The 26,268-nt window shown below is 40.8% G+C and overlaps 2 protein-coding genes across 3 annotated transcripts in view; both read left to right on the forward strand.

Annotated features, from left to right (window-relative positions):
- The window catches only part of LOC132394024 (uncharacterized), a 105,159-nt gene extending 96,748 nt beyond the window's left edge, over nucleotides 1–8,411 (forward strand). For both annotated transcript variants that reach the window (XM_059969654.1, XM_059969655.1), the window contains exon 19: nucleotides 4,261–8,411. In XM_059969654.1, coding sequence (XP_059825637.1) covers nucleotides 4,261–4,286 — 26 coding nt within the window. In that variant the 3' untranslated portion in view covers nucleotides 4,287–8,411. The remainder of the gene's footprint in view (nucleotides 1–4,260) is intronic.
- A 4,332-nt stretch (nucleotides 8,412–12,743) lies between these two features.
- snx2 (sorting nexin 2) overlaps nucleotides 12,744–26,268 on the forward strand; it is a 48,840-nt gene continuing 35,315 nt past the window's right edge. Inside the window, exons 1-6 of the mRNA XM_059969657.1 lie at nucleotides 12,744–12,902; nucleotides 14,453–14,567; nucleotides 19,578–19,735; nucleotides 24,569–24,635; nucleotides 25,025–25,068; nucleotides 25,980–26,121. Coding sequence (XP_059825640.1) covers nucleotides 12,783–12,902; nucleotides 14,453–14,567; nucleotides 19,578–19,735; nucleotides 24,569–24,635; nucleotides 25,025–25,068; nucleotides 25,980–26,121 — 646 coding nt within the window. The 5' untranslated portion in view covers nucleotides 12,744–12,782. The remainder of the gene's footprint in view (nucleotides 12,903–14,452; nucleotides 14,568–19,577; nucleotides 19,736–24,568; nucleotides 24,636–25,024; nucleotides 25,069–25,979; nucleotides 26,122–26,268) is intronic.

Genomic DNA, 26,268 nt, shown 5'->3' on the forward strand with positions numbered 1-26,268 from the left:
CTTTCCATGAACACATGAACTGATGAGAACAGTAATTTACAGCAGTGAAAAACATGCTTGACACTAATTGCACATGAGATCCACAAAAACCTACTTTTTTTGTGGTTTTTGTGGAAAAATTGAAGCCTGTTTTGGCATAAGGCATAATATTATGGTTGTCACAGTCATGGGAGGTAGTGGGGATAAGCTGCCACTACCTATTAAATTCTCCCAATGCCATGCACCTCAAATAGCCTCTGACAACCAAGTTTAGCTCTTCGCCTTCACATGTGGCTTAGCTACAAAGCCCAACAGCACCATTTCTACTGACAGGAGAAGGGGTAAAGGTGGGTTTACTGCTGCGTTAGAACCAATTGCTTTGAACAGATGGGGCTCATCAGCCATAGTTGGCAGCTCAGCTACGAGAAGGAAAACTCTGATCTCAAACCTCCGCTGCCTTGCGACTATGTCTACTTATGGAGAAGGTTTTGGGAGTAAATTCCAGAGCTAGAGTTCCTACATTGAATTCAACACTGACTGGCAATTCCTACAACACCAATGGTGTCTAACTGTATTGGTCTTTGGATGCATCAGGTGCCTGGGCAGCAGTTTGTTCTCCATTTCGTAGTGCCCTGGCTTGTGTATCACATAGACAACTAGGACACAACATCCATGGTCGACCCTGACCAATGGAGAGTCTCATTTCTTTAATGACTGGCTCCTTTGTGACAGCAGCAAAGCTAAGTGACAGCAGCTGCAAGATCTTGAATTAGCCGAAGAAAGCAGAACTGAACTGAAAAGCTGAAATGAACTGAAACTAACAAAACATGATGTTTTGAGGAACCCAAACAACGCTTTGCTGGAAATCTTCCTATTAGACATTGTGACTTTTATGTGAATTAGGGTAACAGCATTAACACAATACACAGGACAGTTGTTAATGTTATTAAATAATAAAGCATATTCTAAGGTATTTTAATGACTGGTGAAATATTTTTAAAAATATTCCTGAACCAAAAGAAAATGAAAAGGTAGCAAACATGCCTTTGTTTAATTTTTAACAACAAGTTGAAAGTTAGGTACTATAGAGCATGACTCAAAGGAAACAAAGGCAAAGTCAAAAAATAAAAATACTTTAAAGATGAGAAGAAATGGACAAGAGAGCAACTTCTCCCCATTAGTGCATGTACTTGTTATCTTTGGACTTGTTTCATTTAGTATATCTAAGCTTAGGCTCTCTTGTTCAATTTCTCTGCTACTCCTATACTGACTTACGGTAAGTCCTACTCACTTAATTCACTTCCTGCTGAAAGACATTGATTCCCCATTAGTCCAACTTCAATTTTAAAGCAATTATCCCTGTTTTCCTATCCTTGCATGCTCCCAATACTCCCTGTCTCTTTAATGTACTTCAGTCCTATTGTGCTCTAGGACTTCTGCACTCCTCCAATTTCAACCAACTGTGCTTCCCCAACTTTATAACTATTCCCAACTAATGTTATACCTTTTAACATAGAACAAATGTTACAAGATGACTTTTGCTACAAGATGACTTCCCTCCCAAAACCACTAAACTATAGCCAACTTCCCTGAATACACTTTAACTTGTACATCACAAAATTTCCTTGTAATGTTCAGTGTAAATGTTTCTTGGTAGTTTGAGGCCCTCCATTGTTGGGGGCCGACCATGGATATTGTATGATATGGTGAGCAAGCTTCTGCCCATGTTGCAGGCTTCCCTTCTCCACGCAGCCAATGAATTGAGAGAAACAGCAGAAACCGATGCAGTTTGGCACTGGCAGTGTCACATGAGCTGCCAGTTAGTGTTGACTTGACGTAGGACTGCTCCAGATTTATCCTGAGGGTTCACTCCTGAAGACTTTCCCATCAGTTGGTATGGCTGCAAGGCAGTGGAAGTTTGAGATGTTCCTTCTCCTAGATGAACTGCTAACTCCGCCTGACAAGCCCCAACAGTCTGAGGCAACCCAGCTTTGCCTCTTCTTTCAGTAGAAACAGTTCTGCTGGGCTTAGTAGCTAAACCACAGATGAAGATCAGATGTTGGACTTGGTTGTGAGAGGCTATTTGAAGCACACACCATTGAGAGCATTTAATAGGTAGCAGGACCTTAATACCACAATACCTCCCCTGGCTATGGCAACTTTAAGGAATCTCTTAGTAAATGGTGTGCATATATAGTATCTGATGATGTTTGTTTTGCGTATAAAAATATGATTGTTGTTGCTTCTGTTCTGAATGTCTCTCCATTTCTGAAAATATGTATGATGTACAGATGACAATTAGAATCTATTTTGGGAATTTTGGTAATGAATGAGAAGCCATAGAAATTGGAACTGATATTAGTTTATTATTGTCAAATGTACTAAAATACAGTGAAAAGCTTGCTGTTCCTACCAATCAAATTACATTGAGGTAGAATAAGGTAGAGCAGTAACAGAATGCAGAATGAAGTGTAACAGGTACAGAGAAGTGCAGAGGAGGCACACAATAAGGTGCAAAATCTTAACAAGGTAGATTGTGAGGTCAACAGTCCACCTTGCAATCCCAGGATAAACATTCAATAGTCTTACAAAAGCAGGATAGAAGCCGTCCTTGAACCTGGTTGTCTGTACATTCAGGCTTCTGTATCTTCTGCCTGATGGGAGAGGAGAGAAGAAAGAATATCCAGAGCGGGTGGGGATTACACTGGCTGCTTTACTGAGACAGTAAGAGGTGGAGACAGAGATTTCTGTGATGTTCTGAGCTGTGTCCGTCACTCTCCGCAGTTTCTTATGGTCACGTGCAAAGCAATTGTCTTACCAAGACGTTATGCATCATGATAGGTTGCTTTCCCTAGACCATTAATAAAAATTGGTAAGGGTCAAAGGGGACATGCCAGGTTTAATCAGCATTCTTAGGATGTAGATGTGCTAATGAGTTTTCTTGGCAGTGACGTCTATATGTTTGGACCAGGAAAGCCTATTGGTGATGTTCACGCCAAGGAACTTGAAGTTCCCAACCTCAGCACCGGTGATGTTGATCACAGCATGTGCACTACCTCCCACCCCCCACACCCCAAAGTTAATGAGCAGCTCTTTTCTTTTGCTGAAATTGAGGGAAAGGTTGTTGCATGACAGTGTATTACTAAATCAAAACTCCGTAGTAGCATAGCGGGTAGCATGACACTGTTACATTGGACAAGTAGCATTGGAGTTTGGAGTTCGATTCCAGCATCTTCTGTAAGGAGTCTCTGTATGTGCTCCTCATGAAATGCATGTGTTTTCCCTGGGTGCTCCAGTTTCTTCACATGTACTATCCAAAGATATACCAGTTTTGTTAATTGGTCATTACAAATTTGTCCCGTGATTTGGTTAGGGTTAAATCAGGGTTGCTGAGAGTTGTTGGGATGGCTTGAAAGGCAGGTAGGGCCAACTCCACATTGCATCACTAAACAAATAAATGTTCTTCATGTACTTCGTCATTCTTAGAGAAATAGCCCACTACAGTGGTATTATCTGCAAATATATAAATGGGGTTAGAGCAGAATCTGGCTATGAGTGTACAGGGAGAAGAGTAGAGTCTGAAGGTACAACCTTGTGGCATGCCATTGTTTAGAATAATTATGGCAGAGGTGTTGCAGCCTATCCTTACCGATTATGATCTGTTTGTCAGGAAATAGAGTGTTCAATTACAGAAGGAGGTGTTGACTCCGAGGGTCCAGAGTTTGGTGATAAGTTTGCTTGAAATAATAGTATTGAAGGTGGAGCTGTAGGCAATGGAAAATCAGCTAATGTAGGTGCCTTTACTATCTAGATGCTCCAGAGGTGAGTGTAAGGCCAGGGAGATGACATCCACTGTTTTGGCAATAGGTGAATTGCAGTGAGTCAAGGTGGTCTGGAAGGCTGGAGTTACATATATTGGTGAACCATAAAAGACTGGTATGAAACAATTAGCTCAAATTGTCTCTTCTTTATTGTAAATTTTGTTAATTCTTTACAATTCTAATCAACCTTCTGGCAGAATAAATATTAACTTTTACCTCTAATTATCCACCTTTTATATCCCCACCATACGGTTTTGTTTGATATCAAAATGATCTGATACTACTTATCCAGAATTGCTGCATCTCTGTCTAATTAATTCTATTGTTTGAACACCTAGCATCAGTCTATTACAGATTGTTATTTTTTTATATCAGGAACAGAATGTGCCTATTCACAATCAGCTAGCTTTCTGATCTGATCCCGACTTTATAACAATGAGCTGTCTCTGCTTAATTACAGGAATGCTTGAAGCTGTTAATGACTAAAAAAAATCCTCAATTCACTACTGAGCATTGTGACCCTTCCAGCAACATTGTCAATCTGCTACACTGAAATCAGAAGAGAACTGGACATACAGTATCTCAATTACTTTTGTGTTTAGAAGGAAAATAAAACGAGAAGTGTGGAGGTGAAAATGTGTTTATTACTGAACATTACCATTTGTCCAATAGATTTTTGAAATGCATTAATTATATCAATAATAAGTAGTTATTGTAAATAAATTACAGTGAAGAATATTCATCATTATACATGTTGAATATTCATGTTGATGATAATTTTAAACTTAACTCCAACTTCTAACTTTTAGTTATATCACAGGGATATCTGAAAGTCTCTCTGCCTGGAACTGAATCACTAAGAAGTGAAAAGACACAAAGGAGCAGAGAGTGATTGTACGACATAGATATTACTGAGTGTTCAAATCCTTTCCATATACAAGGGGTTCAACACCCCATAATAGACATGATGTGGTTAACATATACAGCCAGAGCAAAATGTACCTACAAATCTTATTGGATCATCAATCCCTACTTAAAATAAGCCTCCCGAATTCCATTACACAACTGGTATATCTCAAATCATAAAATACTTCTTTCAAGGGCTTCGCAGAACATCCTTCCATAGATGCAATATTGTTTGGGCCTTAAAAGTCATCCTATTGAAGAAATTGTGGTTCTGGTTTTCAAGTGCTAACACTTGAAGCCAATTCTGAAGCCTTCAGTGCCATTGCCTACTAATTAAAATCTTCATTTTGGAAGGTCAAAATGCTGCTGAGCTTGATGTCCATCAATGTTGTGGCTCAGACTTAATTGTTTTTTTAAGGTTTGTAGTGATGATTTTGGGAAAAGTGCTGAGAGTTGAGCATTAGATTAGGATTTGGAGATAGGGATAAGGGAGAATTGAATTGAATTGACTATTACTTACATCCTTCACATACATGAAGAGTAAAAATCTTTATCTTATGTTTCCATCTAAATGTGCAATGTGCAATTTATACTAATTTGTAATAAATAGTATGTACAACAGGACAGTCAGTATCGCCTAGAAATAAAATTAATCAGTCTGTTGGCCTGGTGGAGGTAGCTGTCCCGAAGCCTATGGTCCTGGCTTTTATACTACTGTACCTTTTCCCGGATGGTAGCAGCTGGAACAGTTTGTGCTTTGGGTGACTTGGGTCCCCAATGATCTTTTGGGCCCTCTTTATGCCCCTGTCTCTGTGAATGTCCTTAATAGTGGGAAGTTCACGTCTGCTTTGGGCTGTCTGCAGCACTCCCTGCAGAGTCCTGCGATTGAGTGAAGTACAGTTCCCATACCAGGCAGTGATGCAGCCAGTCTGGATGCTCTCAATTGTGCCCCTGTAGAAAGTCCTTATGAGTTCGGGACCCATACCAAACTTCTTCAACCGTCTGAGGTGAAAGAGGTGCTGTTGTGCTTTTTTCACCACACAGCCAGTATGTACTGACCACGTGAGATCCTCAGTGATGTGTATGCCAAGGAACAAAGCTGTTCACCCTCTCAGTCCCAGATCCATTGATGTCAATAGGGGTTATCCTGTCTCCATTCCTTCTGTAGTCCACAACAGGCTCCTTTGTTTTGCGATGTGGAAGGAGAGGTTGTTTTCTTGACACCACTGTGTCAGGGTAATGACTTCTTCTCTGTAGGCTGCCTTGTTAGTATTTGAGATAAGGCCAATCAATGTAGTATCGTCAGCAGATTTAATTAGCAGATTGGAGCTGTGGAGACACAATCATGGGTATACAGAGAGTAAAGAATGAAAAGTCAGGGGCAGGCGCCTGTGTTCAGAGTCCTGTTTGGAATGCTCTGCGGTCGAAAGTCAGCAATTCTGAAGGTTGGGTCAAGGGGCACGGAGGAGGCCAGCAATCTCCAGGTCGGTGAGTCCGAGCCAGAGATTAGTATGGGCAGGAGATACAAGGGCCTGTGACCACCCCAGGTCATCTGGGTTGAAGCTCCATGCAGATATGGAAGTTGAGGCCTAAAATTCAAACCTATGACTGGTGAGTCCTGGGGTCAATACCCAGAGTTCGGCGAAGTTTGGAGAGCAAAGCCGAATGCCGATGTCCAGAGCTTGCTGAGTGCAGAGGTAGGGCCCTGAAGGCCGAGTGTCCAAGTTCAACCAGGGACTGGAGTTTGGAGGCTTGTTGCCTGTGAATCTGAGGGTCAGGGGTCAAGGACCAGAAGCCATGGCAATGATCTGCCACTTTTTCAAACAAGAGAATATTAGGAGAATAATTTTCAACCTGTGAAGGCTTTTCTGCTTTCCTGAGGAAACAAAACAGTTCTGATATAGAAGGTGTTCAGCCAGCCTCAACGATATCATTGTGTTCATAAGCTTTTTTTTGTATTAGTGATCACTGAGACAAATAACAGAGATATAATCATTACTGTAGGTAATTGACTTTCAAACGATAGTATCGATTTGCAGAATAATGCTTCAAAAGTTATTCCATTTATATATAGCTGAAGGCACAATCAGGAACTATTCATGTTTTAGGATTGGTGTCTCACTGGAAGAGCCGATGTTTATTATACATGCCAGATTGCCTTTAGGAAGATGACAGTACACATCTTTTTGAGCTGTGATTTTTGCCATTGAAAGTTGGTGAGAAATAAGCAGTGTGATCATTCAGAACTATTTCGCTCACTGTGGTTTCAAGCATTCAGGATTGGAGATGTCAGAAACAGCAGACTCAGAGTATGGAGTCATCAATAGCATTGTATGAAGGCACTCCCTTACCTGCCCTACAAGTCTGCGCTGATTTTGTTCATTTACTGTCAATCAAAAGAACATAGCAGTGTACACTGTAAAATTCAAAGTACATTAATGTCACCATGTACAACCCTGAGATTCACTTTCTTATAGGCAATCACAGTGAATACAAGGAACACAACAGACTCAATGAAAGATTACTCAAAACAGAGTGGACACAACCTAAAGAAGACCAACAAACCGTGCAAATACTAAAACAAAGAAAAGAAAATAATAATAATAAATAAGCAATAAATATTTAGAAAATGAGAAGAGTCCATGAAAGTGAGTCTATATGTTGTTGGAACAGCTCATTGATGGAGCAAGTGAAGTTGAGTGCAGTTATTCCCTCTGGTTCAAGAACCTGATAGTTGAGGGTAATAACTGTTCATGAACCTGGTGGTGAGGATCTTGAGGTTCCTGTACCTTCTTACTGATGGCAGCAGCAAGAAAAGAGCATTGCCTGGATGATGGGAGTTCATGATGATGGATGCTGTTTTCCTGCCACAACATTCAATTGTAGGAATAGCTCTACCCATGATGGACTGGGCTATATCCTCCATTGATAACTATTCATAACAGTAATGCCCCGGTTAAGATTTTTACAGCTGTGTTGTAGGGTATTTCATTTTGTAGCTTTTTGTAGAAGCAGTGTGTCCTGTTGATAGCAAGTTTGGGTTTTTGGCTAAAGATAAAGGGCTATGATGTACAACTTAGGAATGTTGTGTCAGCCAATCAGGATGGTGGAACTGGGAGAAGGTTCTAGAGAAAGCTGGGTGGAGTGAGATTTGTGATGGACACTGGTGGGGTTTGTGGTCTTTTTGGTGGGAGCTGTGAAGAGGACAGGAGGGCAGATGGCTGAGGATGACATGGGAAGCAGCGTTCCGCTACATAATGTGCTTTGTGCAGGTGAATTGCTCCAAGGAGGAGGGGCCAGTACACCCGAAAGAGTGAGCCTGTTTGTCCAAGATGGATGTTGAGTGAAGTTCAGAATGTGGAATGCATTTTCACACAGACCATGGATCCGGCGTGTGAATAAAAACACAACTTTAAGATGAGCTCCAGCAGTGTGCACATTTAGACTGGTTTACTGTAACGGGCCCTTTTATATCTATTTCCCCTTTTCCTTTTCCTACTGACTGTTTGATAAAGCTCCGGTTTGTAAATATACTTTGTTTATAATTTTTTGTGATGTACGATTTGTTATTTCCTGCCAACCGACAATTGTGCATGGCAGTACTTACACAACAGTCACTCAAATCAAGGTTTCTTTAATCGGATCATCACAATGTTCCTGTTTGGTTGAACCCCAAATCATATTGACCCTAGATGCTTATTGTTCCTGAAAGGTGGCTTCTCTGCTGAGTCCTGTAGCTGTTAGCAGGGCTGGCTAACGAGCCAAGTTTCGATACGAGCCTGGTGAGGGTACTTCAGAACGAAAACACATTGTATAGTACTGTAACAGTATTGATAATGTTCTAATTTGTTCTGTATTTCATTTAACTTCATAATTAGTTACTCAGTTAAACAGTAGTTTGTCTTTTTTATACATTTTAACTATTTCCATGAAACTGGCTAATTGGGACAGCGGATTAGTTGGGCCTGATGCTGGTCCCGAAGCGTCCCAATTAACTGGAATCCACTGCAATTAGATGAATCTTTATTCCTCTAAAACCAATATATAGAGAATATCCTTAACCTATTTATCTTCTCATAGAACAAATGCTTCATCACATTAATCACCCTGATAAAGCTTCTGATGATTGATGAGGATTTGATGAAGACCATTACCCCTACTGGAGCAGAGGCCACTGACAGCGGCTCGTCAAGAGTCCTCTGCCTTGCCCGGTCTTTCCTCCTCTATCAGGCCCCATGCCCAACCCTCCTCCCTTTTGCATCCGGGTTTGAAATAGTCCATGGCTGAGATTTAGTTGAATTTCCTCAATTTAATTTAGGTAGGGAGATCAGATGGCAAATGATGGGATAGAAGCTATATGTACGTAATGCAACTTTGGTTAATAATTATCCATACATTAGCATCTTTTCTAGACATTTTAGTGATGCTGAGGAAATGTTGCTGGAAAACATTATACACTCAGTGGCCACTTTATTAGGTATGCCTGATATCTGCTGGATAATGCAAATATATAATCAGTCAATCATATGGCAGCAACTCAATGTATAAAAGCCTGCAGACATGGTCAAGAGGATTGGTTCTGTTCAGACCAACCATCAGAATGAGGATTAAAAGTGACCTTGACTCTGGAATGATTTTTGGTGCCAGACCAGGGGTGGATTGAGTATCACATAAACTGCTAATTTCTTGGGATTTTCATGCAGAAGCATCTGGAATTTACAGAGAATGGTGCAAGAAACAAAAAAAAACCACATACAACAAGCTGGAGGAACTCAGCAGGTCGGGCAGCATACGTGGAAACGAGCAGTCAATGTTTCGGGCCAAGACCCTTCATCAGGACTCTGGCGGACAGACCTTTACCTCACTGAGCCCAAGTGGCAGCTCTCTGACACTTCCTCTTACTCACCCCTGGAACAGGACCCCACCAAAAAACATCAAACCATTGTCTCCTGTACCATCACCACCCTTATCAACTCTGGAGACGTACCATCCTCAGCCAAAAAACTCATAATTCCCACATCCCGCACTGCTCGGTTTTACCTCCTCCCCAAGATCCACAAGCCTGACTGTCCCAGTCCTGATGAAGGGTCTTGGCCTGAAACGTTGACTGCTCATTTCCATGGATGCTGCTCGACCTGCTGAGTTCCTCCAGCTTGTTGTGCATGTTGCTTTGACCCCAGCATCTGCAGTGCACTTTGTGTTTACAAAAAAAAAACATCCAGTGAGCAGCAGTTCTGTAGGCAAAAACGATTTGTTAATGTAAGAGGCTGAACTAAATGAAACTGACAGGAAGGTGACAGTAACTCAAATTGCATAGGTTAGGACTTTATTCCCCAGAGCGTAGAAGAATGAGGGGAGATTTGATACAGGTATATAGAATTACGTTGGGTATAGATAGAGTGAATGCAAGCAGGCTTTTTCCACTGAGGCTAGGGGGAGAAAAAAACCAGAGGACATGGGTTCAGGGTGAAGGAGGAAAAGTTTAAAGGGAACATTAGGGGGGACTTCTTCACACAGAGAGTGGTGGGAGTGTGGAGTGAGCTGCCAAATGAAGTTGTGAATGCAGGCTCACTTTTAACATTTAAGAAAAATTTGGACAGGCACATGGATGAGAGGTGTATGGAAGGATATGATCCAGGTGCAGGTCAGTGGGACTAGGCAGAAAAATGGTTCAGCACAGCCAAGAAGGGCCAAAAGGCCTGTTTCTGTACTGTAATGTTCTATGGTTCTAACTAATGATACAATAGCGGTGTGGAGAAGAGCATCTCTGAATGCACAGCATGCCAAACCTTGAAGTGGGTGGGTTACAGCAGCAGAAGGCCACACCAAGTTCCACTCCTGTACTGAGTGTGTATTTTAAGGGATATAATTGCAAAATTATATAATATTTTTAGAGCATAGAAAAGGACAGCTTAGGCACAGACCTTTTGGCCCACCATGTCTGCACTGTCCATGATTCATTCTAAATTATTCATATTTGCCTGCATATGGTCCATATCCCTTTGTTTACTGCCTGTTTACGTGCGTGTGCCTAAATGTCTCCGAAACGTTGCTCATGCAATCTGCTTCTACCACTTCCTCCAATATTATGTTCAGACACCTCCCGTTGTGCTGTTGTGAGTCAGGTTCCCCTTCCTCCTTTAGCCTCTGATGCTCTGAGAAAATAAATCCAACTTTGTCCAATCTCTCCTTATTGCTAATACACTAGAGTGGAAGCAACATTCTGGTGAACAACTTGTGCACCCTCTCCTCCCTCTGGTCCAACCATCTTTTTATGCCCTTTATTGATACAGCACTGAAAGTACTCAGGTCAGGCAGCAGAATTTGTGTTTCACGTCAACAGATTTTCAATGGTTGTTACAATTTAGTGTTGCGTATAGTTTGTGACATTAAAAATAGTTTTATGGATAAAGTTAACATGAGGCATTAAAAGAGAGATTTAGATATTGCAGAACCCAACATGAAAAACCAATTTTGCCGTTGTTCACAGGGGTCTGACCGGCTCTAGCCTGTTGAATTACAGCTTTTCAAAGTTCAAACTAAATTTATTATCAAAGTACATATATGTCACTATCAACAACCCTGAGATTAATTTTTTGCAGGTATACACAATAAATCCATAACAGAATAATAACAATTATAGATTCAATGAAAGACTGCACCAACTTGGGTGTTCAATCAGTGTGCAAAGACAAAAAGAAAGAAAAGATTAAATTATTAAATAAGTAAGCAATAAACATTGAGAACGTGAGAAGAAGAGTTCTTGAAAGTGAGTCCATAGGTTGTGGAAACATTTCAGTGATGGGACAAGTGAAGTTATTCCCTTTGGTTCAAGAGACTGAAGGTTGAAGGGTAATAACTGTTCCTGAACCTGGTGATATGAGGCTCCTCTACCTTCTTCCTGATTGCACCAACAAGAAGAGAGCATGTCCTGGATGCGGGGGGGGGGGGGGGGGGGGGGGCTGATGATGGATGCTGCTTTCCCGCGGCAACACTTTGTATCGATGTGCTCAATAGTGGGGAGGTCTTTACCCATGATGGATTGGGTCAAATCCATACTTTTTGTATGATTTTTCATTCAATGGCATTGGTGCTTCCATACCAAGCTGTGATGCAGCCAGTCAATATATTCTCCACCACACATCTACTGTATAGAAGTTTGTCAAAAGTTTTAGATATCATGCTGAATCTTCCCAAACTCCCAAGGAAGTAGAGGTACTGCTATGCTTTTTTTTAGCAATGCACTTATGTGTTAGGCTGAGGTCAGGTCCTCCAAAATAATACACCAAAGATTTCAAAGTTGCTGCCCCTCTTTATCTCTGATCCTCTGAAGAGGACTGATTCATGGACCTCTGGTTTCCTCCTGAAGTGAATAATCAGCTCCTTGTTCTTGCTGACAGTGAGTCAGATGTTGTTGTTATGACACCATCTAGCCAGATTTTCAATCTCCCACCTTCATGCTGATATGTCACCACCTTTGGTTTAGCCAACAACAGTGGTGTCAACAAACTTGAATATGGTATTGGAGCTGCGCTTGGCCACACAGTCGTAAGTGTAAAGCAAGCAGAGCGGAGGGGGCGGGCTAGGCACAGAGCCCTGTGGCGCACCTGTGCCGATAGATTGCGGAGGAGGTGTTGTTGCCAACCCAGACGGGGGTCCGCAGGTGAGGGAATCGGGGATCCGAGTGCAAAAGGATGCCAACGCCTTGAAGCTTATTGGTTAGTTTGGAGGGGATGATGATATTGAACGCGGAACTGTGGTGGATGAGGAGCATCCTCTGGGAAACAGTGATTGATTAAAGAAAACATCCACCCAGGTCGGCATTTGTTTCGCTGGTTGCGATGCCGGCCACAACGGGGCGGAGTCACGGTCGCCAAGCCGCCGCCGCCGCCGCCACCACCGCCGCCTCAGCGACTCATCGCGCGAAGCGGCGGCGGCTGAACGAACGCGCGGCGTGATGTCAGGCTGGGCCGGCCACGTCGTGCGCGCGCGCCAAGAGGGTGGGGCGGTCGCGGGTCACGGGGGGGGAGGGGTGGGCTGGTCATATGACTCGTCGGTGCGATCGTGACAGAGAAGATGGCGGCCGAGAGAGAACCTCCGCCGTTTGGAGATGGGGACCTGGAGGAAGAGGATGCCGAGTTCAGAGAGGTGGAGGGCAGCGAGGATCTCTTCGTCAGCACCACCAGCACCTTGGAGGTGAATGCTGGCGCGGGGGCGGTGGGCAGGGTCGAGGGAAGTGCCATGGCTTGGCCCGCTGTGTATTTTTTTCATTTTTCTCTCTCGGGGATTCGCCTATGTTTCACAAAGTCTCGCTGGACTTGACTCCTCTTGTGTTGTATGTTTTTGATGATGTGTCGTTGTGGAAGGCACAGCACTGCTGAGCGGAAGCGGGTTGTTAATCGCGCCGCTTCCATTAGATTATCCACAAAAAAATACACCCTTTTCCAAAAAAAAGTGAACGTAATGAAGTTATCCTGAGCAAATTGCGCATGACGGATGGTCCAGGGTTTTTGCCAAAGAGGAAGAGAAATCTCTAATCACTTACTAAAGACAGCAGTTCATGTAAAACTAAGCACTATTAATTCATTAGATTGAAATGTTACGTGATTTAATTGAAAAATGATGCGTTCACATACCATGTGGTGTATTCCTGCAATTTGCTGTAAATCGACAACACATTAGATGGTGTCCATCAAAAATCCTTTGAATACAATTTTGATATGAAATCCTGTGAAATTGTATGTCCAAAGAAATTGCCAGCTTAAGAAACTTAAATGTTCTGAGGGGATGTGGGAAACATGTCAAGTTAAAAAGTAATTTGTCACCATTTCAAAGTTCACTGTTTTGTTTGAAGTTTTTAAGTAGCCATGTTGCAAAATTGAAATTTCAATCTGATCCAGGCTAGTGGATTGATCAGGGCTCATTTCTAAGGCAGTCCTGTCTCTTGCAACTTATGTGTTTTAAGTTTTGGACAGAACTGAATTTTGGAAGCATACTTGAGGTTTATGTATATATTTATTGAGATAGAATGCCCTTCTGGCCCTTTAAAGGGCACTGTCCTGCAATCCCCCAATTTAATCCCAGCCTAATCACAGGACAATTTACAATGACCCCAACCTACTAACCAGTACGTCTTTGGTTTGTGGGAGGAAACCAGAGCACCCTGAGGAAACCCACGAGGTCACGGGGAGAATGTACAATAAATTTGTTACGGGCCGCGGCAGAAATTAGATGTAATATATGGAGATCACTGGTGTGTGTTGAGCATGAAGCTTAGAATGAAGAGCTAATGAAATGGAAATGCTGAAACTGCCCATGGAATCTACTGTTCCTTTGTGGGGTTTTGTGACATTAAAACCCATTAAAATGTTAACAAATTAATGTTGTTCTCCATCCTAAGTACTTGTAAACATTGTGAAATTTTCCTGCACACCTCTATTTGAATTATTTCTGAGGCGGTAAAAGCCGTTAAGCAAACAAGACAGTATTGTGCATTTAATACTTTTTTTTAGCAAGAATACTAAATTTAAAATGTATAAAAGACTTTTTTCAAGTGTTTCACACATTGTTCTATATAACAATATACCAGGAAAGATAATGGTAATATGAATAAACCATAATTGGCTGACTACCTTTGTACTCATCCAATGAAGGCTTGTCTTAATGAAGTCTTTAACCTGATTTGCTTAACTGAAGTCTTCATTTCTAGTTAACAGACTAAACGTGCTTATTTGCTTTTCTTTCAGTCTAGTCCTTCTTCACCTGATCCTGCTAGTCTTCCAACTGAAGATATAAGTGTGAAGTCAAATGGGCCCAAATCTGATGCTTTACTGGATGATGACCATGAAGACCTGTTTGCTGGTAAGAATGCTGCAACTTTTTAAACATTGATTTTAGGCAAGTCTACTGGTTTTTTTTCCTGTTCTTGTTCCAGTTTGGGTGCAGCTTCCTCCTCAGGTTATTGTTGAAGTCCTGAGGTATAGAATTTAATTGACTTGTCATGAGTATCTACAAATATCACGTTGGGTGCAAAAATTATATTTGTAGTGCCTCTCAGCTTTGGACCAAGAGCAAAAGATATGTTCCAGATTAGTCATGTTGGGAGAGTTGTGTTTGAGGGGGGTAGTTTTTAGAGATGTAAAGTTACATAGCCAGTCATTGTGAGGCTGTTACACATGAATTGGAGGAACATAATGAGAATTGTAGCCTTAATATTGGAAAGGGTGGAACCAAATGTGATTTTTTTTTTTTTGTAAAGCAGATTTGAGGTTTTGCTTTATTAGGAACTAGAGGAGTCAGTAGGGATGGTAGTTAATAAGTGGCTTCATGGGTTAGGACATGAGAAATTGTATAGCCTTCAGGTTTATCAAGGGCGGTAGGATATTGGCTGAGGATGCACAGAATAGTTTCTAAAGGAATTGGGTTGTGTAAAACTTTAGTAATGGTTAACCACTGTTCAGACTTGACTCCAAATGTTGAGGATTTTGGCCTGAACATCACTTTATAACTGATTTCACAGTTCATAATCACTTTATTGTCAGTATGTGAAAAATACTGGAACTGCTTGTGGTTCAGTGTCAAGCATGAAACACAGGACAATGCCATAACAGACAACATGATAGCAACTAGCAGTTTACCAGGTGTAACAGCCATGCAAATCAACAATAGCAGAAGGGTCGAATGTGCATATGACCAATAACCAAACTTAAATCATTAATTATCAACAGAACTAGGAGAGCAGGGAAGACCATTTGATGGATGTTGAGTAGGGACGGTCAGGGTATTACACCTGATGAGTGCGGTTGAGAAGATGGATAGCTACAGGAAAGAAGCTTTGGAGATATTGTGTAGTTTTGGTTGGTGGTGATGGACATGTAGCGTCTTCCTGATGGGCAGTGTGGTGAATTGGTCACTGCTAGGGTCAGTGTAGTCAGCAGTAATTTTTTCAGCTCTCTGCTCTGATGATGTACCAGTCTTTTAATGTCATTAGCTGACAGCCAATAATTTTCTTTGCTTAATGGGCCACTTACTGCAACCTGGACTTGGAGAAGGAGGAGGTGGTGGGAAACCAGAGGTGCTAGAGCTGGTCAACCCTGTCAATGATGGATGAGTACAAATTCATCAGGATATGCCTTGAAATGTTAAGCTTTAAAAGCTGGCGTAGAAAGTGCAATCTCTGCTGGGCTTTCCTAGTGATGAGCATAAAGTGCTTGTCCTACTTGAATGTATTGGTAATGGTAGTCCCCAGGAATTTGAATGACTTGACCACAGACACTGCCTGACTATTAATCTCCAAGGAGGGAGGGCAGGTAGGGGATTGTCGGTGGAAGTCAATCCTCATTTCCATTGTCATGATAGCAGTAAGTGCCACGTTGTTACAAGCACACCATACTGCAAGATGGTCGACCTCTTTTGATAGCAGGTCACATCATTATTAGAGATGAGACCAACTATAGTCATGTTATCCATGAACTTTAGGATTTATCTGTGGAATTAGTCATTTGTATAAGGTGAGAACAGGAGGAGGAATGACCGCAGCCCTGGGGAGAGCCTGTGCTTATAGAAATTGGATCTGAAAAGTAGGAGCCCTGCTTACATTTTGCTTCCTTCCTGTCCGGAAGTTCATAGTCCATCGGCAGATACTATAGGATACAGCTGGCTGGGTTAACTTTCTGTGGAGCAACTCTGGGACAGTAGTGTTGAAGGTGGAGCTAACATCCACAAACACGATCCTCACTAAGTGTTGGGGAAGTCCAAATGTTGAAGAATGTAATGAAGACAAGTTGACTGCTTCCTCAATTGAGCAATTTGCCTATATACAAACTATGGTGGGCCAAGAAGATGGTCAGTGATGAACTTTACATAGGCCAATATCAGCCATTCAAGGGTTTTTGTACTACTGAAGTCAGAGTGACTAGCCTATAAACATTAAGTCCAGTGATCTTGTCTTTCTTGGGAACTGGAATAATTGTAGCAACTTTGAAGCAGTCAGGACCAGGTGAGACACCCTCAGGGCTTGCAGCTTTCCTAGTGTTCTGTTTTACCAAATTTCTTCACAGAAACTGCAGGGTGGGATGTATGGAGGGGGAAGAAGGTGAATGGAACTGAAGTGAAATGGAGTGGTAGTGAAAGGGGGAGGTGGGTAGGGGCTTAGAATATTAATATCAGGAAGTTAAGAAGTAAATGTTTTATTCCTACATATCAGTAGTTTGGTAAGTTTTTATTTATTTTGGATGCTGTTAACAGTATTTGGTGGTGATTTAGTGGGATACGACAGTAGTGATTTTATGATGTTTCAGGAACTCATTGTATTACGAAACTTGGCAGTATAGGCTCAGCAGACTATGAATCTCTACTTCCATTTCCTATTTTATGCTTCGGGTAATCAAATTATAGAAGGAACATTTCAGTTGTTAGTGTAAATCTATTTGTGACCTTTTTAAATTATAGAAAAGTAATATACCCACTCACTGGCTGGTTGTATTAACTGCTATTCCATATGAGCATCTTGTAAATTGAATTGACAATCACCTTTGAGTTGCCTTGACAATCACCTTTGAGTTGCCTTGGTTTTACTAAGTACAAAATCAGTTTATATATCTTATTCAGTTAATAATTTAATATAAGATTACTCTCAAAGTTGTAGGTTTTCATGTGGACTATTGCTAATCAACTAAGGAAATCGTTTTTGGAAGCCCACTGCGTTCTCATGCAGAAATAGAATTCAGACATAAACGACATTTACACACATTCAGATACAGTGGATTCCTGTTAACTGGGACACATCAGGTCCAGTACATTTTGGCCTAATTAAGTGGCTGCCCTAATGAGACTGGCTAATAGGAATAGATTTTAAAAAAGACAAACTACTCTTTAACTGAGCAACAAATTATGTATTTAAATGAAATACAGAACAAATTAGAGCACTACAGTGCTACTACAGTACAGTAAAACTATTAGGAGCTAAGATACATCAACAGAGGAATTCATCCAATTTACAGGATGTCCAGGGAGGTGTAGCACATGTAGTGAAGGGCTTGTGTCCATCCTGGGGCAGCTCACTCACCTTTGATCCCTACCGAGCACTCAACTCTCACCTGCTGCTCCAAGTAGCTGTTTGCACGCAACAGTGACCATACCTTGTTACACTGCTTCGACAGGCTGGCTAAACCAGGTGAGGGTAGCGGGTGGGCCTCACGCCCTGGTGAAATAGGGACATGCCTGTGCTAGCTCCAGCAGACTGGGCAGATGAGATCAGCGCTAAGATCCACTGACCAGGAAGGCAGTTCCGCAGTGCTTCACAGCGAATGAAGGGCATGATAAGGCAGAGAAGAAATCATGGTTATTCATTGCAACCAAGGAAGACCCCAGTTTGTGACAACTGTACCTCTAGACTCAGACTTCTGAGATTGACAGAGTGCAACTCCACTTTAAAAGCTCTCCTGCACAGGTTTCATTGTCGTCTTTGAATGTGATGGGAAACCAACGTGCTGCCATGTTCTGTGACTAACTGTAATTAGACAACATTGGCACAGGTACCTAGTGCAGATAATGAACCACCTTCATACAATGCTTTAGATGATTACATTTTCTAAATCTTCATTTTTGTTATATTCAAGATGATTGTCAATGCCTTTTAAATTCTTCATATTTCCTAATTTGTTGAAGCAGTGTCATTTTCATTTTCAATCCTGGCTGCTTCTGGCATCTCGAAGCCTGAATGCTTGAAACTGCAGTGAGCAAAACAATTCTAAATTGTCCTATCATGTATTTCTTGCTTGCTGGCAGTGACAAAAATCGCTGCCATTTGAAAACAAACACGTGCAACTGATGCTATTTTAAAAACCTGTTTGCTTTAAGCATGGTATAGTGACTAATGGCTACACAAGTTCATACAACTGACTTTAGTTAGAAACTGTTCAGGAACAGTCTCCTGTCCCCAATTAAGCATCTTATGTCTCAGATAAATAAAGGGAATCCTGACTATTTTCTTGATCAGTTTTTCTTCTTTAAGAGTTGTCCCAAGTAAGTGGCTGCCTCAGTTAACCAATGGACGATTCCACTGTGTATAGTACTGTACTTTGAGGAATATTTGGTGATTGAACAGTCAAATACAACTTTAAATGATCGGTGTAGAAATCTAAATGCTATTTTATTGATTTTTAATGCAAAGAGTTATTAAATGGAAGTTGTCCATGGAAATTTAATATGATAGTTATTGCAGATTTTGTTTTTTAGATTGACAGAACAAATGTGAATATTCTGCAGTCTACTGGTTTAGTACAATCAAGGTTAACTTGATTTCAAGCTCAAAAGTTGGAATTTTTGGATATAAGCAATATCAGATATAAATTTGTGTAAAATACTCTTTGTGTATTTCCACCAGCTACCAATTTGTACATGCTTTATGCTCAGTGCATCCACACTACATTGCTTATTTCCTTAAAATTACACTTGAATCTCGATGACCTATTTGACCATGGCTTGTTAAGTTTTGCATGCTGGATACTTTTATTAACTTTTATTTCTTGTACACTAAAAATGGACCTCCAAGTAAAATTATTTGAACTGAAACTGGATTGCTCAAGAGTCTAGAGATGGATGTGGCTATCTTTTTTAATGTGCTTTTAATACTGTATATAATTCTACTGTGATAGCACAAATAATTCACCAAATTTTTACTATTGTTTCAATTTAGTCTATGCAGATATTAATTGGGGTGAGTTTTAGTGTAGACCTCTATTTTGCAATTGTTTATGAATTGGACTTTATTGAAACTGTGCTTTAGGAAAGGGCTATGGATATTTTTAGTCGATTATGTAGACAGTGATATTTGCAATAAGTTTTTCCTTTTTCTGTATTGCTTTCCAGAAGCTACAGAAGAGGTTTCACTTGACAGTCCTGAAAAGGATTACCTGCTTTCTCCAGAACCAACTCCTGCTATTACCCCCGTATCTCCAACGCTCATTGAACCACGAGCTGAACTAAAGATACCTAATCCAAAGATGTTTGAAAGATCCAAGGAGGAGGTGTGTATATATTTCTTAACATAAGTATGGAGGTTGTGAAGCAAATTTTAATATAAGATTTTAATCTATCTTCATTATCAGCACACTTTATACTCTATTAATGTGCTGATGTTGCAGTAACAATTTTTTGACTGCAGTAGAACAGCTTGTAAGATTAAACCATTTTCCTAGTTATAAATTTAAGTATTGGCAAGAGAACAATGAGAGCTTTGTCTGGGTTTAAACTGTTGTAGGGTGTCTAATCTTAACATTGTGTTGCCTTTAACCATATAACCATATAACAATTACAGCACGGAATTGCCAGTACGATTGGAAGGTTAGACATAAACAGTTTCATTACTTACATTATCAGTTGTATCTTGTTTTGCTTCCATGCAGGTGACTTTGTTATCAATAGTAATTAGATTTGACAGAAAAATATAATGGCTGAAGTTAGAGTTGTGAAACTATTCTTGGATTAGAGCATTGGTTTTCAGCTTTTCAGCACCATGCAAAGTTTTACTTTTCTTTGGAAAGGTTTTATCAAGCTCAACAATGTCTCATTTAAGTTGTAGCAATGGAGTTAATACTTAAGAATGGACCACCAGGCAGGGTAATTAACAAGCAGTATTTTGAGTACAGGTGTTTATTGTAAGAGACCGAGATTTGTTTCTTGCATGGTTTATTATCCAATATCTAGTTAAACATTTTCCATTAGAAAATGCAATCTAGGGTTTTAATCTTTTTTTTTTGTTTGATACAGATTTTGTTTAGATTAACTTGGAAATGGCTTTCATATTTTCATGTTTTGCATACAAATTGCACTTTATTGCAGCTTGAGATTCGTACTGCAGACTTCTCTGAGAAGGGTTCCTTACCCCAACTGATAATCTTTTCTGTCTTCAGCCACCCAGTTCTGGCAAAGCGAAAAGGATCTAGTGCTTTCCTGGCATATATGATGAATAAGCACTTGGACTTTCAGTACAGATATCAATTATAACCGATGTGTCAATGACAAACTCCCCATCTCCATTCCGGATAATGCCTATATATGTCTAATCCTGTTGCCCGTCCTTCCTGATTGCTCGGTCCTTATCCAAACACAAACAAGAAAATCTCCAGATCCTGGAAATCCCAACCCCACGCACAAAATGTTGGGAAGCCTCAATAGGCCAGGTAGCATTCATGGGGGAAAAAGGATAGCTGATGCCTCAGTCTAAGACCCTTCCTCAAGACTCCTCCTTATCTGATCAGATTTCCGTTCTCTCGCCTTGTTTACAATCAAGTCTAGTTCTTTCTTGGGGCAAGACTGTCATCTTTTTAAAAAAATCTTTTCCTCTAGTTTTATTTCAATGGGTTTTGGGACTACCTGATAAGGGAAGCCAGTGAACTACAACTCTAAGAATTTTTTTTAGCAAAGATGAAAGTCTCACTCTAAGTAAGAAGTGGAATTTGATTGTAAATAAGATAGGAGAGTGGAAACCTGATTGGTTAGTCCGTACCCAATCAGGAGGGACAGACTATGGGAATATAAATACCACCAGACTAGACATGCCCAGACATCATCCCCGATGAACATGGCAGAGTTTGTCATTGAAACGTGGATTATAATCAATACCTGTACCTGGCTGAGAGCCCGAGAAGTGTTCATTCATCGCCCTGCTCTGACCTTCTGCCTGCTTTGGATCTTTTCATCTCTATCTGCTGACAAGACATCAGCCATCATGACTTCATTCCCCTTGCCTGTTCTAACCACTGCCCTTCACTCTTGCCACGCCAGTCCCAACCTCACGTCAAGCCCGCAGACAAGGTAGTGCTGTTATATTCTGGCGGACTAACCTCTACCTTGCTGAGGCCAGCTGGCAGCTCTTAGACCCCTTCTCCTTACAGGACTCACTGTGGAACACTAGGCCATTGTCTGAGCACTATCACTAGCCTCATTGACTCTGGTGATCTCCCAGCCACTACCACTAACCTAAGTGTCCCAGCAGGCTCATTGTTTCAACCTGCTCCTGCCCCACTGCATACCATGACTTCATCTTGTCCCTCCCTGGTTCAGTCTTTTCCTACCTACATCCATGGCACTTCACATGCTTTTCATCACTTCAATAAAGTTCAGTTCCCTGGCTTGGTTTGCTTTATTTTCACTCTGGATGTATACTTCCTATTTACTAAAATCTCTATCAGGTAGGCCTCAAAGCTCTCTAATTTCTGGATAACAGATCTAACAGCTCCCCTTCACCAATACCACCCCCTCTAGCAGAACTGTTTGTTCTCAACAGTTTCTCTTCTGGATCCTCCAACTTTCTCCAAACCATGGGCACTTGGCAGAAAAGGAGGCCATGGACAGACATATCAGAATGGTAATTGGGATGGGTAGGTGCTTAATAACAGTGCCCGAATTTGTATCAGGTCTCACCATGTAGAGGAAGCTGCACCAGGAGCATCAGGTACAGTAGATGGCCCTAACAGGCAAGGTATTGTCCCACCAGGAAGGACTCTTTCAGCCCTTAATGGTGCTGAGATATAGAGGCAAGTGCCAGTAAGAAGATCAGTGGCAAGTTCATGGCTGCCTCTACTGCAATGATGAGGCCAAAATGAGATTGGGGGAACAATACCTCCTTATTTCATCAGGGTAGTCTCCAAATTGATTGTATGAACATGGATTTCTCTAGCTTCTAGTAATTTCCTTCTTTCTCCCCCTCCACCCCCCCCCCTTCCATTTCACCATTCTGATGATTCTCTCACTCCTCTTCCCTGCCCATCACTTCTCTAAAGCAATAGAATACTACTGCATGGAAACAGGCCCTTCAGTTTACCTAGTCCATGCCAAACTATTGTTCTCCCTCATCCCATTGAACTGCACCTGTCCTTAGCCCTCCATATCCCTCCCATCCATATACCAATCTGAATTTCTTTGAAATGTTGAAATTGAACTCTCATCCACCAGTCCACTGGCAGCTTGCTCCACACTCTCACCACCCTCCGAGTAAAGAAGTCCCGCTTCATGATTCCCTTAAGCATTTTACCTTTTACCCTTAACCCATGACATCTAGTTCTAGTCTCACCTATCCTTAGTGGCCTGCTTGCATTTACCCTATCTATACCCCTCATAATTTTGTATTCTTTCTCAAATCTCTCCCCTTTCTTCTATGCTCCAGGGAATAAAATCCTAATTTATTCAACCTTTCTGTATATAACTCAGGTCCTCAAACATGGCAACATCCTTGCAAATTTTTTCTATGCTCTTCTTTGCTGTAGGTTGATGAACAGGATGGCACACAATGCTCTAAGTTGGGACTCGGAAATTTCTTATATAACTTCAATATAACATTCCAACTCCTGTACTCAATACTTTATACAAAGGTCAATGTGCCAGAAGCTCGTTTTGACCCTATCCACCTGTGACACTACTTTCACAGAATTATGGACCTGTATTCCCAGATACCTTGTCCCCCACACTTCTAAGTGCCTTACTGCCCACCATGCAAGTCCTACCCTGATTTACCCTCCCAAAGTACACCACATCACACTTGTCTGCATTAACTTCCATCTGCCATTTTTCATTCTTGTTTTTCCAGCTGGCCCTGACCCTTCTGCAAGCTTTGACAGACTTCCTTGCTGTCCACTACACCCTCAATCTTGGTGTCATTAGCAAATTTGCTGATCCAGTTTACCACATAGTCATCCAGATTGTTGGATTATAGATGACAAATAACAAACCCAGCACTAATCCCTGCAGCACACCATTAGCCGCAGGCCTATTGGCAGTCAACCATCCACTACCACTTTGTGGCTTTTTCTGCAAAGTCAATGTCTAGTTCAATTTAGTATCTCATCCTAAATGCCAAGCGACTGAACCTTCTTGACCAACCTTCCATGCAGGACCTTGTCAGTTCTTGCTAAAGTCCATGTAGAGGCCATCCAATGCCTTTTCTTCATCAATCTTGCTAACTTCCTTGAAAAACTTAAGATTGGTTAGACATGACCTACCATGCACAAAGCCATGTTGACTATTCATAATCTGTCCCTGTCTATCCAAGTATGAATATACTATATCTCATCTGTTAGAATATGGCTAAGAATGCATTAATTATTCTAGGGTTATTCCCTGCAACTTCTGCACAAGCTTCCAAATAAGTTCAAGGGGACACCTTGTCAGGCCCCTGTGGAATAATTTGCCTCAATATAGCAAGCACCTCTTCTGTAATTCATATTCAGTCCATTGTTCTTTCCTACTAGATTCCTTCTTTAGCCCCTTGGCCCTTTACCTCATTCACCTATCCCCTCGCAATTACTTATTTCATCTGCTTCTCCCAAATACCCATCTTCCACTCACCTATCGCCTGCCAGCTTGTACTGCTTCTTTTTTCCCCACTTTATTCTGGCTTCTGCCCCCTTTCTTTCAAGCCCTGATGTAAAGTGCCCTGGTCCAAAATGTTGATTATTCTCCTGACATGTAGCATTGTATTTTACTGCGGATGATTTTTTATGAAGGACCAGGTTTCCAGTTATTTTATCAAAAAGAGTGAAATAAGATCTGACTAGTACCACCCAGTTGAACTGAAAGTTAAAAAGACTGGAATTCATAGACAAATTGAATTCTTAGATCCACCAACTCCTGACCATTTCTTTAGCTGATAGTGATGCTGACTGTATTAAATGTGGTCTAAAAATCTACACTTCTGGTATATAATTTACTAGTTGTTACCTTTTGACTCTATTGATCTTACTGGTACACTTTTTGTTTTGCATTTCAATTAAGATTTTGAATTGAATTCTCACTTGATTTTGTGCTTAACAGTTCTAGAAAAAAAATGTTAAATTGTCACTTTTTTTTTGCTTTTATTGTAGCTTGAGGAAGAGGCAAACGGAGATGCGTTTGACATTCAAGTGTCAGTTTCTGACCCTGAGAAAGTTGGTAAGGTTTTTAAATGGCTAACATTATGAAAATGTGTTTTGAGTATTGCTGAGGCTCACACTGGCCCTTTTGTAGACTTGAACTTTTTTGACTAGCTCCATGCTTAAACTTTCAGTTCTCCTTCTGAGGCAACGCTCCTCACGATAATTGTTTTGCATATTACTACCGTTTGATTTGCAGTAGTTTGCTCTGCTTTTACTCACTTCAAAAGAAAAATTGAATTTATTAGCCACTTAATGAAATTTGACTGTATAGTTTCTTCAGACCCAAGTCTTCTCAGCTTATTTTTCTGTAATTTTATTTTGAAACCCATACTATTGTAATCCAAATTTATAGTTTGCTTTTAACAGTTCTCATTGCAATGAATCTAATTGTGTTTTATCACTTAGGTGATGGTATGAATGCCTACATGGCTTACAGTGTGTCAACTAAGGTAATGGTTTAATAGCATTGTGGTTCTGGTGGGGAGGGCAAATGAATGGACAGTGTCCAAAGTGGTGTGGTGACTTTGGTGAAGTTGGGTTGCATTATTTTTGTAGTCAGTTATTCCTATTATAATTAAACCACGTAATCAGCATGTAAACAGAACAAGACCAATGGGCTTGCCATCATTTAGGTATATCACCAAAATTGATACTTGAGCTCTGATATCTAGGAGACGTGTCGCTTCTAGGGATACTCATGCCATCGGTTCAAGGTGATCACTGGTCTTGTGTAACATTGATTGAAATTAATTGCAGTAGCAAGAGTAACAAACCTGGGTCAGTAGTTTTAATTGATTGATCACTATAATTAACATTAAATCCTTGTATAGCTTTGTACTCCATGATCTGGGCCAAATGTGATGCACATCCTAAATTGTTGAACATTTACCATATTGACCCATTACGTTGCCAGTTATGTGTTTGGGGACTATTGGTTAATGGTCTTGTTAAACTGCCGCAAGAATAACTTGTACAATGTATGTCTGTAATTCAAGATTTTTGCTATTTCTCTTTGTCATGGTTCATCAGTGTTTGGGTAGAAATTTTGGGCTGGGGAGGAGGGAAAAAACCTCAGGCCAGACACCCAATTTTGGGTCAGTACTCATGGTGGTTGCATGTCAACTTTTAGACAATAATTGAACCTGATGGGCTTCTAAGATGTAAATTAGGAAACTTTTAAGGCATAGAAATCAAATGGTGCAATTGAAGTTCTGCAGAATAATTGAAATTATTGAAGTATGGGTGCACCATGTAGGTGTAGAGAACAGGCTTTTCCAAGTACACACATAATAGCATCAACAGTACCAATTTGTCTACTACAGGAGGATATAGTAATTCTGAATATTCTTTCATTATGCAGACTACTTTATCCATGTTCAGCAGCAAAGACTTTACAGTCAAAAGGAGATTTAGTGACTTTCTGGGTCTGCATAGCAAATTAGCTTCAAAGTATATGCATGTGGGCTACATTGTACCTCCTGCACCAGAAAAGAGCCTTGTAGGTAAGGTCATTTATTCAATTGACAACATAATACCCTCATTTAAGTGGTACTTTTGTTTTTTATGTTTCTCTCACCAGTATCTTTTCCCCCACAACTTTAGTAATACAAGCTACAATATACTAAGTTCAGTCAATTCTGCTTCGTATT

The sequence above is a fragment of the Hypanus sabinus genome, chromosome 5 (genome assembly GCF_030144855.1).
Source record: "Hypanus sabinus isolate sHypSab1 chromosome 5, sHypSab1.hap1, whole genome shotgun sequence".
Taxonomy (NCBI): Eukaryota; Metazoa; Chordata; class Chondrichthyes; order Myliobatiformes; family Dasyatidae; genus Hypanus; species Hypanus sabinus.